The 12,980-nt window shown below is 49.2% G+C and overlaps 1 protein-coding gene across 3 annotated transcripts; it reads left to right on the top strand.

The window, feature by feature from the left end:
• The first annotated feature begins 64 nt into the window (after positions 1 to 64).
• Positions 65 to 12,413, top strand: LOC112945899 (solute carrier family 2, facilitated glucose transporter member 11-like). 3 transcript variants are annotated; one of them, XM_026037614.1, is made up of 13 exons: positions 65 to 114; positions 3,352 to 3,845; positions 6,207 to 6,305; positions 6,875 to 7,035; positions 7,519 to 7,643; positions 8,357 to 8,486; positions 8,669 to 8,817; positions 9,499 to 9,686; positions 10,106 to 10,216; positions 10,652 to 10,753; positions 10,889 to 10,964; positions 11,315 to 11,442; positions 12,082 to 12,413. In XM_026037614.1, exons 2-13 carry the CDS (start codon positions 3,363 to 3,365, stop codon positions 12,280 to 12,282), a joined length of 1,953 nt encoding a protein of 650 aa, XP_025893399.1. In that variant the 5' UTR covers positions 65 to 114; positions 3,352 to 3,362; the 3' UTR covers positions 12,283 to 12,413. The 3 variants fall into 3 exon arrangements, with proteins under 3 accessions (XP_025893399.1, XP_025893397.1, XP_025893398.1); XM_026037612.1 differs by lacking the exon at positions 65 to 114 and having other exon boundaries at positions 2,878 to 3,845; XM_026037613.1 differs by lacking the exons at positions 65 to 114; positions 10,106 to 10,216 and having other exon boundaries at positions 2,878 to 3,845.
• The last annotated feature ends 567 nt before the right edge of the window (positions 12,414 to 12,980 follow it).

The following is a 12,980-nucleotide window of genomic DNA, read 5'->3' as shown; positions in this document are numbered from 1 at the left end:
CCTCCCAGCAGCCCCTGCGGCCCCGCAGCCGCCGCGCCCTCAGCAGCGCGCCGCGCCGCGGGCCTGGGCGCCGCGGGAGCGCCCGCGGCCGCGACGAGGAGGAGCTTCCCCGAGGTGCGCGGCGCCGCGGCGGGTCGCGGGGGGCAGCAAGGCCCGCGCGGGGCCCCCGGCCCAGCCCCGGTGTTGGGTTCCCAGGAGAAGGTTAAACTGTCGTCGGGCTCTTAATGAGCCCTGCCGTATCTCCTTAAGCCGCAGTTAATGGGAAACGATGGCGCTGGTGGGGGAGGGAGCCTGTCCGTCTGTCCGTCTGTCTCCTGCCACCAAGACAAGACCAAAAAAAAAAAAAAAAAACCCACCAAAGCTGCTCTCAATTTCCATTAGAAATGCCCACACTCAACCTTGGCCGTCCGGGTCCGCTGTTGGACAGGTCTCAGTCAGGGGACCCATGGAACTGCCCAAGGGATTGAGTATCGCATCCGTGATCCCTCCTTACGTCAGCCTGGGGATGCGCTCAGGCACCTGGCCCCGGGGCAGCCCTTTCCCATGCAGCTCCACACACCAGCTCTGCATCGGCAGCTTAGCTACAGCAACTGGGTGCGCTCGGAACTTCGCAACCCACAAGCCAGCTCAGTTCAGAAGGCCTGCAAGTGCAGAGCTAGTGCACTCTGCATATTTGTCTCTGTGAATTAATTTAGCTTTGGTAAAAAAAAATATTAGTTTCCTGAAAGAGAAGGGTTTTGCGGATACCCTTTTGTGGATAAGGTGTTGGACGATTGCTGGGCCCTCCCCTTTGCTCTGTTTTAGTTTCTTTGTTTCTGGGGTGATTTTAAGGAACACGTAAGTATCTGTCCGGGTTGCAGGTGAGCTTAACCCGGTGACAGAAACTCAACAGCTTCCTGTTTCAGTTTCTGCAAACTAAAATAGCAAAGAGCTGCAAAACAAAGAAAGAAGCCATTAGCTCTCCCCCAGAGCTAAACAACACACAGACCTCAAGGAGGCACATGAGCAAAGACAAATGGGCTGTTTCAGAGTTCATCTCTTTTGTTTGTGGTGAATTATTGTGTGTAATTCATGTTTCCTGTCCACAAGCGCCGGCAGAGCTCCATGGCATGGAATCTGTTCCATTTAGGCAAGACAAAAACAACCCCTCCGGAGCCTGTCTGGAAGCTGTTTCTCTCGTAACTGTTCCGGGCTCGGTAACGAGTTCAAGAGCTGCCCTCGCTAATTGCTTCAAGAATAAACAGGCGCTTTGCTTAGAGGCGGCGGCTCCCACAGCCGGCGCGGGGCGACGGGGGCTGCTGCGGGCCAGCCCTGGCCACGGGGTACCCGGCACCTCCCCGCACTTGGAAAAGTGTCCATCTGGTGGCACGTGTGGCTTTGGTAGGTCTGCCCCAGGGCCTTTCGTAGCACAGCCTGTGTCAGGTCACACCTAGGCACCTCCCTCTGTAGGTAGGACATAAGGTGCACAACGGGGCAGGGATCATTCCCCAGCCACCCAACCCTGGCCCACACTGATGCTCCAGGCCAACAGCAGAGCCTCAAAGGCTTTTTGTTTGCCTTTTAGAAAGTAGCTAAAAATTACACTTAGTGCTGAGCCCTCAAAGACACCCAGTTTGTGCAGCGCCTGTTGGATACTGAGGCTTACATAGTTTTCTATTTCTTCCATCTCATAGTCCAGGATATAGTGCACACAACCTTAGGTGGGAAAGATTTCACCTGGATGTCCTTGAGCAGAGCCCAGACCTACTGAAAGGAAGCGCCTCTCCCAAAGCACCTTCTGGTCCTGAGCTGCAGACACCAGGCAAGAAGCTCTGTCTCTTTGCTGGCTGCTTTTCCTGCAGTCAGGATGGGTTAGTCACTCTGACACCCCGCACTTATTTTTTCTTTCCTCTGTTGGAAACATTTAGGAATATTTATTGCCATTTGGCAGGGTGGAAACACTCTTTGCATGCACTCAGGAAGAGAAATTTTGTTTAGTGAAGCAGTTTTTATCTCTGATCTGCAGTTTAAACTAAGCCCTGGCATAAGTGTACGGTGCAAGACATGAACAAAAGGGAATAAATCAGCCATTGCATGATCTATAGCTCACGGTGATCTAGGAAAGCAGATTCCAAGCACTTTTAGTATCTTAGGCTTCCTGGGTTTTCCCAGAGAACCTCCATTGCTTATCAAGAGGATGGAAAGGTAGGATGCTGATTGACCAGAGAGAAGTCAGAGCCCTTCCCCTGCCATCCAAGCCCCCAGCTGGCAAGTGAAAGCAGCTACGTGTCCCTGGCAGGATCAAGCCCCATGGCCTCAGAGGACTCAGCTCCCAAGCAGTGCTTCATGCTGGAAACCATCCCAGTGACCCTGCGTGGTGGCGGGAGCTCTCAGCACTGGGGCCCTGCCCTGAGAACCTCTGCAATGGACCCGCTTCCTGACGCTCTTTTACAGTGTCTTGAACTCACATAAACTGTAGGGTTTGTTTTTTGGTTGGTTGGTTGCTTGTTTCCCTAGTTAACATTCCTGAGCTGTTGGAAGTCAGAATAACAGTATCACAGCAGTTCATTCTGCAGTCCCAAGCCTCAGGGATGGATGTGGGGCCCTTTCCTCCTCCTGCAGTTGGTCCAGAGGGTCCTGGGATGAAAATGCTCTAAAATGTAGGAACTTTTCAGTGCATGGCAGATCAGAACACAAAGCAGGGCATGTGTTCCCCTTCCTAATGCTGGGACTACCACTTATTCCTGCAATCAGACTATCATTGGCACAGAGACTGCCGTCACATTCTCCAGATAACTCCTTTGCCATCTAATGGCATCATAATTCACGTTCACGATGACAAGGTTGAGTTCAGTGAAAAAGCATTGGACAGAAGAGGGTGCCTGCAATAGTAGAGCTAGATCTCTGCCTGTTCAACGTGAGGGCTTCCAAGTGTGGGAATTACAGCGTCTGCAGCGAGGTGCTGACCCTGGGGACAGGCTCTGTGACCAGGGCCTCCCTGCCCTTGCACAAACTGTGGCTCTGAAGATGTGAGGACCTGTCAAAGGCAAAGCAATGGCCCAAGCTGGCGGGCAGGACTTGCACCTGGCGGTGCCCTTGGTGCCAGCAGCAGCGGTCTCTGCGTACATAGTGCTAGCAGAATGGGAAGGTTCTTGCCAACACAGAATAAATGTTTGGCTTCCTGAAGAAAGATCTACTCAAAACCCATCCCATTCAGATTGGGCAGGAGGAAGATGCTTTTAAAATGTCTTAGAGTTCCTGAAAAATGCTGCCTAAAACACATATCAGTGGGTGTTTTAACTTGTACTACTCTATACCTTATGTCTAAAATACATGTTTTAACTTGTTCAACTCTATACCTTCTTTTCCCAGCGCATGAGTGGATGGCAGTGGGATTTGTGTCTCTAAATTATAGTTATGAACTTGCTGGCAGTCGTCCCGTGACCCCTACCACGCGCCACGGGGAAGCAAACCCTGGCATGACGGATTCAGAGCTAAAAGGGGAACCTCGGGCTTCTCCTGCCACTCAGTGGCTGAGGCGGATGTGGCACCGTGTGAGCACCTCCCTCCTGCGCATCCGCACACGGCCCGGGGATGCTGAGCAGGGCTGTGCCCGCAGGGATACCCCTCTCCTGCCGCTGGCTCCCATCTCCAGGATTTGGGATATGCACAACGTCCCTCTGCCAGAGATGTCCGTCACAGAAGGGAAGATGCAACCAACCCCGCGCCGCTGCTGCTGCTCCTGCTCCTCCTGCTGCTGCCTTGGCACCGTCTGCCGCCCTGCGGCTGCCGCAGCAGCCAAACATGCGGATCCTGCATCCGGAGCAGCCAATGGCAGGTCAGCAGGGAAGAGATCACGGCCCACGGTAAGTGGAAAGGTGAGCCGGAAGGCACGGATGACAGGTCGCTGAAGATGCCCCCGTTGCTCTGGAATGAAACCTTTCCTACTCGTTAGAATTTAGCTGCAGCCCCTCGGGGGGTTTCTACTGCATAGAGCTGCTTAGTTTTTAACTAGAATTTTGAAAGAGGGCTGAGTTTTAAGGGAATTGGTTGTGAACTGCTATGGGGTGACATAAGTCCATTACAGAAGGCTCTTCCACCGTGTCATGGGCGGTAGGCCCATTCCTGTCACTGATGGGATATAGGGAAATAACATCTGCCTTTCAGATTCTAGGCTGAGCTACAGGAGAAACACAGTGAGAAAAAGCTTTGGTTTCCTTCTGCGTGGGTCATTCAGTCAGACAAACACCTTTGGGGATAGATGCTTCCAGAGGGAATGTATTGCTGTAAACTTCATGGACCTTCAGGATTTTTGTGACTCTGGGTATCATTTCCCTAAACTGTCATGTATTTACAACAAAACTGAACTGCCTCTTGCTAATGAGTGTGCAGCCCAGTTTTGAGACTGTAAATCAGCTGGCAGGACACCTGCCAAGTCAAGTGTCTTATCGTAATGTAATGGGTGACTAAATACACATTCCAGTGCTGGAGATTTAAATAATCCTTCAGAGCACTGCTGAAAGTACCAGAGAGCCTGGTAAACGGAGGAAAATCTACTGAAGAAGATGAACAAGCTACAGAGACTGGTAAAAACCCACCTATTTTGCTATTATTATTGATGGATCAAGTTCTTATTTTAATTTTTAGCAGGCTGTGTGAGTACTAGCAGGTACTTACAGAGTTGATTGTCCAGATGATCACAGTGCTGGGATGAAGTTGGTGGACTAATGGGTCTCCTGGAAGCCACCACAGGGGCTGGCACAACCCTGCAGCTGCTGGGTATTGGGAAAGACTGAGGGGTGATACTGTAAATGGAGTGTAACTCTAAGCACAGACCTGCTTGTTGGCTCTTGAAGAGAGAAGCAAAGCAACTTGCCTGAGCCCAGGGGCACGGAGGAGCTCGGTGAGCTGACAGGTGACGTCCTCTGTAAGGAAAGCAGGGAGCAGGAGGGAGTCACGTCCGTAGCCCCTGCAATCAGACAAGAAGCAGGGCACTGGTTTAGAAATCTCACTTAGCTGCACCTTGTGCAGCTGGAGGAGCAGAGGTGTCAGAGGCAGCAGCCTTAGCTCAGTTCTGGTTAACGAGACAGTGCAGGGGGCAGCCGGGGAAGTGGGAGCGAGTGACATGGAGCTGCTTGCGACGGGCACGTCCAGGGCTCAACGGGCACGTCCAGGGCTCGTCCTCGTGCCGCCCCGGGGCTGCCTCTTGCAGGGAGGCAGTGACTGGGCTTGGAGCAGAGCCAGAGCTCTGCAAAGCCTCCAGGCACAGGGCGAGGGCGACCCGAGGCTCACAAAGCTGCCACAGGAGGAGAGGTCAGCAAAATGTGGCGCTCTAGGTCCCTCAGAAAGCTGGCAAGAGACCTCACCTGCTCCCATATCCCTTCACTTGTGTGCACTTCCAAGGGCAGAATGCCAGTGTTTAACCGGCAATAAGAGCAGCTGGCAGCACAGATTAAAAAGTAGCATCCAGGAGACACAGAACATGACACAGGAGCCACGTCTGGCTGCTTATTTTGCTCATAAAATGATATTTAAAAAGCAGGCAATATTCTGTCTGGACAAGAAATTACAGACTGGTAAGTCAAAGACCTTGTAGGAATGAGGAAGTTCAACAGTGTGACATGGTTTGCTCTGTACAAAATGTGAAGCAGCAAGGAAAGGGTCTCAATTTTAAGCTAATATGTGAATTAGCTATGTGGGTACATATGTGGAATTTCAGGGAAGAGATAGAAGAAATATCATAGGATGAATCAGAATCACATAGGATAGCCACGAGAAAATGGCCAATACTATAGGGAAGCTCCATTCAATAGAACTCAGACAGAAAACGGACAGAAGACATAAAACTTTGGCAGTGTTTTTAAATAACTTGAATTAATTGGAGCAATAACACAAGTCTGTACCACTACTTATTGTTGTCACACACTTTCTAAGCATGTAAATATTAAATGAAAGACACTTGTAGGCCCCTGTCCAAAAGCTACCGCAAATTCTTTGTGAATGGCAATGAATTATATGTATTATTTTGCAGTAACGGGATCCATAGAGTATAAACATTTGTATTTTTTTCCCATCTTTGGTGCCTCCCATCTTATGAAGATGTTTGTAGCCTCTGCAGCCTCACGACTCAGTGTGAATGGGCCTGTGTCAATGGGCCTGTGTCAATTCCTGCTGGGCTATTTTATTCTATGCAAGAAAGCCACCCACTTTCTGTCCATCTTCTTCAGCTTCAGAACAAGATCCTGATCCTGACCGCATGTGCCGCTGGCATCGGGGGCACTTTCCAGTACGGCTACAACATCTCCATCATCAACGCTCCCACTTCGGTAAGTACCGCAAGGTCAGGAGCTCCGGCCAAGGCAGGAGCCAAGTTTCCTACCAGGAGGTCTCTAACACCAGGCCATGAAAAATGGCTTGTCACCAAATGTGCAGCCTGCTAAAACTATGGATGAAAAAGAACGGATATGTTGTTCCCTCTGGAGAGCTGATTGCTGATGTTCAGCATCACAGTGTTAGCAGGCACCCTTCAGGAGGTGTCACACAGAAGCCTTGTTTCAATTACTTCAGCAAATCTAACATTGAAATTTTCTAGCCTGCATCCTTTGAAATTGAGTTTTTCCCTTAAATTCAAAATTGGACCCATGAAATAAATTTTTAAAATATACAGGATAGTTAATACATAAACTAATTCCAGCTTCTCAACAGGTGCAATTTTACACCCTTAGCACCTGTTAAAAAAAAACATCTGAGACCTGGAGCTCATTTTCAACCAAAGCTTCGGAGTCACGGGCACAGAATAAACAGATATATTAAGAAAAAATGAAAGAAGTTTCTACATTTCCAAGGGTCCTTCATCTCAGGGCTGCAGCTGAGTATCTCTGCCCTTCCGTTGCAGTACATCCAGAGGTTTATGAACGAAACGTGGCTGGAGCGCACGGGCACTCCCCTTGGCAGCGATGTGATCCTGCTCCTCTGGTCCTTCACGGTCTCCGCGTACCCTCTGGGAGGACTCACCGGGGCCATTGCGGCCGGGCCCATGGCGATCATGCTGGGGAGGTGAGATTGCCCTGAATTTTGCTCTAAGCCTTGCAGCTTCTTTTAATCCAAGCAGAATTATGAGCAAAATACAGCAAAATACCCTGTGGCTAAAGAACATGAAAAGACTTTTCCGTCGGAGATGAGTCTGCCATTAATCTTCCGAGCTGGCGGGGAGATGCTGCCTTGTATGGTTGTATTTCGTGGCTCCAAACCCAACCTGGCACAGCTCTTGTCCCCTTGTTATCTTCTGAAAATATTCTGGCCCAGCTGGACTATTAAAAAAATAGATTTTGGCTCAGCTATTTCCAACAATAACTACCTACAGAGTCACCATCACTTTTCTGTCCTTCATTCAATTAAAAAATTGTGACAGAATCGACCCAAGGACTTTGTAGGAATGGCACCCTGCAAAGCAGAGCAGTTAATGTGGTAACTAAACCTTCCTAAAACTATACTAAACCTGTCCATATCTGAGCTCACAGTTGTCTCTCCTCTCTGAAGGAAGACGTCCCTGCTGTTGAACAACGTGTTCGTGATCATCGCCGCAGTCCTGTCAGGATTCAGCCGCATGGCAAAATCCTTTGAGATGATTATTCTCAGCAGATTCTTTACAGGCCTGAATGCAGGTATGGAAATGTAAGAAACACAACAGGACACATGGGAGAGAAGTATCAGTCAGAAATAGAGGAGATTAAATAGGAATCATCCAAGCCATTCAAAAAGTTTGTCTTCTAATGTGATCATATGTACACGAAGGAAGAAGTTGCATATACACAGTTTGCTTGTTGCTTCTATGGATTTCTTTAAGCAAACATATGAAATGGTATGTGTGTAATACACCCATGACTCTGCGTGTGCAGTGGGCCTGCTAGGAGGGGAGCCCTGGAGAAACTAAGCTGACAACCGATGCCTATCTGCTTGTAGGAAGGTTATCAACCACTCACCAGTGTGAGCACCAACGTGAAACTTCTCACAGAAGTTAATTCTAGGGAATAATGATTGACACAAGTGACTTACAATATGGTATTCCCTCCAAAATGAGGGACTAGAGTGAAGATTTATCTATAGCCTTGTGTTTAGTGTTGAAAAGACCTTGGTGCTCAGGCCCAGTCCAGTTTCAATTTTATTATCTATTACTACTTTTGAGTATGGAAGTGTATGTTTAACATAATATGCAATGAATAAGAGGAAAATTAAATGTTTGGGTAAATCATAAGCACTGTCACATCAGTCATCGTGTAGCAGCAGACACGAGAGCCCAGGTGGTGGCCTTGAGAGAGGGTTGGCTGCACTCGTCCCCATCTCCTCCATCTCCAAGCTGTCTTGTCTGCCTTGCCAGGTATAAGCATGAACATTCAGCCCATGTATCTGGCAGAAAGTGCCCCAAAGAAGCTCCGAGGAGCTGTGGCCTTGACCTCTGCATCGTTCACTGCCCTGGGCTTGCTGGTGGGGCAGGTTGTTGGACTCAGGTAATGTACTGCTACAAGCCCTCTTTACACTCATTCCATGTCTTTCTTCTCCTATTTTTGCTTTGCCTGTCCTCTCTTCTCTTTCTCTTCCAGTGCCCACAGGCTGCCAAGGAGGCTGGGCTCTTGCCCTGATGTAAAATGTATTGTGCAAGGGGTGGTTGTTGTTACCCTTTTTTCTCCAGGGAGCTCCTAGGAGCAGAAAACAGCTGGCCGCTTCTTTTAGCCAGCAATGCAGTGCCTGCCCTCATCCAGCTCATGGCTCTGCCTTGGTTCCCTGAAAGCCCCAGATATCTCCTGATTGACCGAGGAGACAAAGAATCCTGCATCTCTGGTGAGTCCGGGGGACTTCTGGTCACATCAAGCTCCAAACATGATTGATTCCTCCTTCCAAATCAAGCAATATGTTGGAATCTTAAGTATTTTTGATGTATTGAGAAAATTGGAAGGCATCTTCTTATAAAAGACATTTGCTATGAAGGTAGAGTCAAAAGGTGGAATTTATGTCCACAATGGGACATAGGCCTTGTAGCTATGAAGTGAAATTAATGCTGGTTGAAGAGCTCATGACCAAATCTGAAACCAATTCATATTAAGGGATTTGCTTAGATTTGTAGCATGCAAATCCCCATACACAGAAAGGCTGGAATTAGTTTCCAGAGAACATGTGCTGCGTACCAAGAATATTTAATTCCCTCAGTTTCCCAAGAAAGTTACTTGAAAAGCGAGTCAGACCCATGGCTGCTGAAATGCTACTGCTTGCAAATACTTCCTTGTGAAACAGCAGGGAAGGATTCGCAGTGTCTTTTCCCTCGGATTCCTCCAGCGGCTGCAGCCCAACTTGCCATGGTGGTGCAGGAACACAGACTGCTCCCCTGCTTCCCGCAGCCCTCGCTTGCTGCTTGAGCATTCACCCTGCAGAGGGAGGCAAATGGAAGGAAAAGCCAATGGAAGAAAAAGCCAGAAAAAGCCAAAAGGGTTCAGGGAAAAGAAGAGGTTTCTCTTGTCCTTGCAGCACTGCAGAAGCTCCGAGGCCACTGCGACCTGAGCGCGGAGCTGGAGGAGATGCTGGCCGAGCAGGCTGCCACCCACGGGCAGAGGCCCAAAAAGCCTTGGGAGCTCTTCCAGGACCGGGCGGTGCGGTGGCAGCTGCTGAGCATCGTGGTGCTGAGCAGCGCCATGCAGCTGTGCGGCAACGACTCGGTGAGGGCACCGCGGCGCCCGCCTTCCCTCCGCACGGCCTTCCCGCCCCGGAGCCGCCCTCGCCCGCGACGCGGGCACGGAGCGATGCTCGAGCTGCTTTTCCCAGGGGAGATGTTAGGTTGGAATATGGAAAGCGGAGGCATAAGGAGAGACCTGAGCACACATGCTAGAGTTGTGCTGCCCTATTTAGTGCAAAGAATTTTTTGCATGCAGCTCTGGGTGAGGCGAGGAAGGTTAGATAAAGAAGACAATAAATCCTGGAAAACAAGCTAAGATCTATGTATGCCCACAGCCTTCTGAGAGGTCAGGAAACAAGAGTCTTTCATTGCTGCCCATTACTGCCCATTCCCTTCAGGAAAAGCAGGGGTTCGTGTTCCAGGTATCTTCCCTTACCGTTCTCTCCTCTCTTTTCTCCTCAGATGTATTTTTATGCAGCTTATGTGTTCCAAGAGGCTGGAATCCCACAGGAAAAAATCCCCTATGTTGTAATCGGCACAGGAAGCTGCGAACTGATCACATCGGTCACTTGCGTGAGGCTCTTATTCACTCTGCTGCCAGGCAGGGGGCTGTTAATGCCCAATTTCAGATGTCTTGCCCTTCGTCCCAAAGCAGCACTTCACACCCAGCAGTCAGGTAGCTGCTCAGTGTTTGTGTCCAGGTTAATGCTGAAGCCCTGGCTGGATCTTTGTAACGATCTGAAAGCCGCTGTTTGAAAGGGTTTCGGTGTTTTCTGCCTGTGCACCTGTACCACCCAACCCTTCGGGTTGTAACTCTACAATTAGAATTTAAAACAGACATTTCAGAAGTAAGCAGAGTGATTATTTATCGTAAAAGCTTTGGGCGCAGCTCAGAGGCTGATGAAGAGATGAGTAGCAGAGGGTCTCGCACCCAGGACCCCCAGGTGAGGCCTGGCTAGTAATTGTCTAATTAACACTGAACACTGATTTGCTTGTTGCTTTGTGCAGAACATAATCATAGACTACGCGGGGCGGCGGCTGCTGCTCCTGGGGGGCTACAGCTCCATGGCAGGATGGGCCATTGTCTTCATGGTGGCCCTAAGCCAGCAGGTAACCAACTTCCCTTGGTTTGGGGGGCAAAGGAGCCTGGGGGGCTCCTTTGGGGGGCTTGGGGGGCTGGGAGCTGGGGGGAACCAAGGGGCTGCGAGTGTCCCGCTCATCTCGCCCTGCTCTCTGTGGCTGCAGGCTCGCATTAGCTGGATGCCCTATCTCAGCGTGATCTGCATCTTCGCCTACATCCTGAGCTTTGGAATTGGGCCAGGTCAGTTCCTGGTGCGTCCGCATCGAGCTCACGGGTGCTGCTGGGGTTGGACATGTGTAATCCGGTCTCCCAGGCTGATCCTGGTGAGAATAATGCGGATTACAAAACGTTCCCTAGAAGGTCATTCTAATAAGAGAGAGTTTGCACAAATCGCCAGCTCCTGATAGTGACCTAAAACCTCCCCATTGCAGTTAAGTTCTATTACCACTTGTTCTGGCCTTGTTCTGTAGTGAGACTAACTCCCTGCAAACTGCTCCATGTTCTCATATGCTTCCATACAAGGTCTTGCTTGCTAGTCTTTAACATAATATTGACAATAGAATTAATTTCCTCTCCATTTCTTTTTCCAGCTGGTGTAACAGGAGTTCTGCCCACAGAAGTTTTTGATCAAATGTCCCGGCCAGCTGCTTATGTGATCTGTGGCTCTCTGCTCTGGTTCAATCTGTTCCTGGTCGGCACAGCCTTTCCCTTCATCGTGGTGGGTTCTCAAGGCAACGTAGTCAGCTCTAATTCTTTAGTATTTTATCTGATAGAGACTGGGACACTGTCAAGGAAAGGAGACAGGCCCTGGGGAGCTGGGAAGCAGATGCACAGCAAGACAGCACTGCCCTGAAAATCACCCTTTATGGGGAAAGTGGGCAGGAACTCCTCTAAACCATACCTCCCCTGCATTCCCTATAGCGATTTCTTAGGGGAGGCTGGACTCACATCAATGTGGGGCTCTAATGGCCAATATTCCTGCTCTGTCCTCAGCTGAGCACGGCTAGGAGCAGAGCTGAGGCGTAATCTCCCCTGGCCAGACTCCGCACTATTCCCTAAGGCGTCTCCTGCAGTGAAAGGAACCAAATCTCCATGATGTGCTCCTGCCCTGTCTCCTACAGCGAGTCCCCTTTCTGTACCCTTATGTGAACAGAAAAAGACATTTTGAGACACTTTCCTTGCTGTATCAAAAGACGAGGCATGCTGGGGAATGGCTGCATGCAGGTGCGCAAGACCCTCACCAGTAAATACAAAATATTGCCCGGGTAAATTTATTCCATGTCAGAAAGAGGTTTAATGGCCTGTCTGTCACATTACAGAACGGCTCCAACACTGTCTTGTTATTCTTCCCCCACAGAAAACTCTAGCACATTTCTGCTACGTCCCGTTCTTTCTGGTCTGCATCTGCACTGCGCTCTATGTTGGCTTCTTCCTTCCTGAGACAAAGGGAAAGTCCTTCCTGGAAATCTCGGAGGAGTTCAAGAAACGGAATTTCAAATCTCACGCCCATGCATTTCCCTACAAAGGCCCTGAGGAGATCAAGTCCACTGTGTTGTAGCAGGAGGCAGAAAGGACAAAGAGAGGAAGGTGGCATCTGCAGGACGTTTAGCAGTGGTTCTATTCTCTTGCGTGGGCACAAAGAGGTGATTGGGTTAATGAGAGCACTTTAATCCAGTTATATATATTACTACATACATAGAATAATATAGAGATATGTAGTAATATATAGAATATACCTATTTTATGCATGTGTGTCTATAATATGTATTACTACATAGTAATATAGAGAAGATATTACTCTGGCTTCACATTACATTTATACCACTGGTATAAAAAATATATTATGAAAACTTGTGAGCCACCTTTTGGCTGCTGAATTCTGTTACATCCACAAATCATTTATGTTCTTGGGACACAGCCTGAGAATTTTCCCAACGCTCAGAAGCCAGATACAGGGAATTGCAACATGAAGTATCTGCCTCCCGCCAGTGCTGAACGTCCAGGCTGCCGAGCAGCTGATTCTGGTCTGGGGTTCTGGATTTAGGCACCAACATTTGAAATTTGCTCCCACATGCTTAGATTTCTAAGAACGGCTTAAAAAAACATTTAAAAAAATGTATGAAAATGCCCTCTTCTCACTCTGAAACTAAAAAGTAATTATGGATAAATGTGTGCACCCACTATAGGATCCAGCGTGAGCAGCCTAGATTTATGAGCCTGCCAGAAAGTCACAGCCCACCGAGATCTCTGAGGTAC

Source organism: Nothoprocta perdicaria, unplaced genomic scaffold (assembly GCF_003342845.1).
Source record: "Nothoprocta perdicaria isolate Ctin4 unplaced genomic scaffold, notPer1 scaffold_2, whole genome shotgun sequence".
NCBI classification, from domain to species: Eukaryota; Metazoa; Chordata; class Aves; order Tinamiformes; family Tinamidae; genus Nothoprocta; species Nothoprocta perdicaria.
Note: the sequence above shows the minus strand (reverse complement) of the source record. Positions and strands in the feature narration are given on the sequence as shown.

Bases quoted from the DNA above. Each gene is read 5' to 3' on its own strand.
- LOC112945899 (XM_026037612.1), top strand. From the start codon at position 3,213: ATGCTTTTAAAATGTCTTAGAGTTCCTGAAAAATGCTGCCTAAAACAC. The intron at 6,306-6,874 runs GTAAGTACCGCA...CTTCCGTTGCAG, and splicing joins TCATCAACGCTCCCACTTCG to TACATCCAGAGGTTTATGAA. The intron at 10,217-10,651 runs GTGAGGCTCTTA...TGCTTTGTGCAG, and splicing joins TGATCACATCGGTCACTTGC to AACATAATCATAGACTACGC.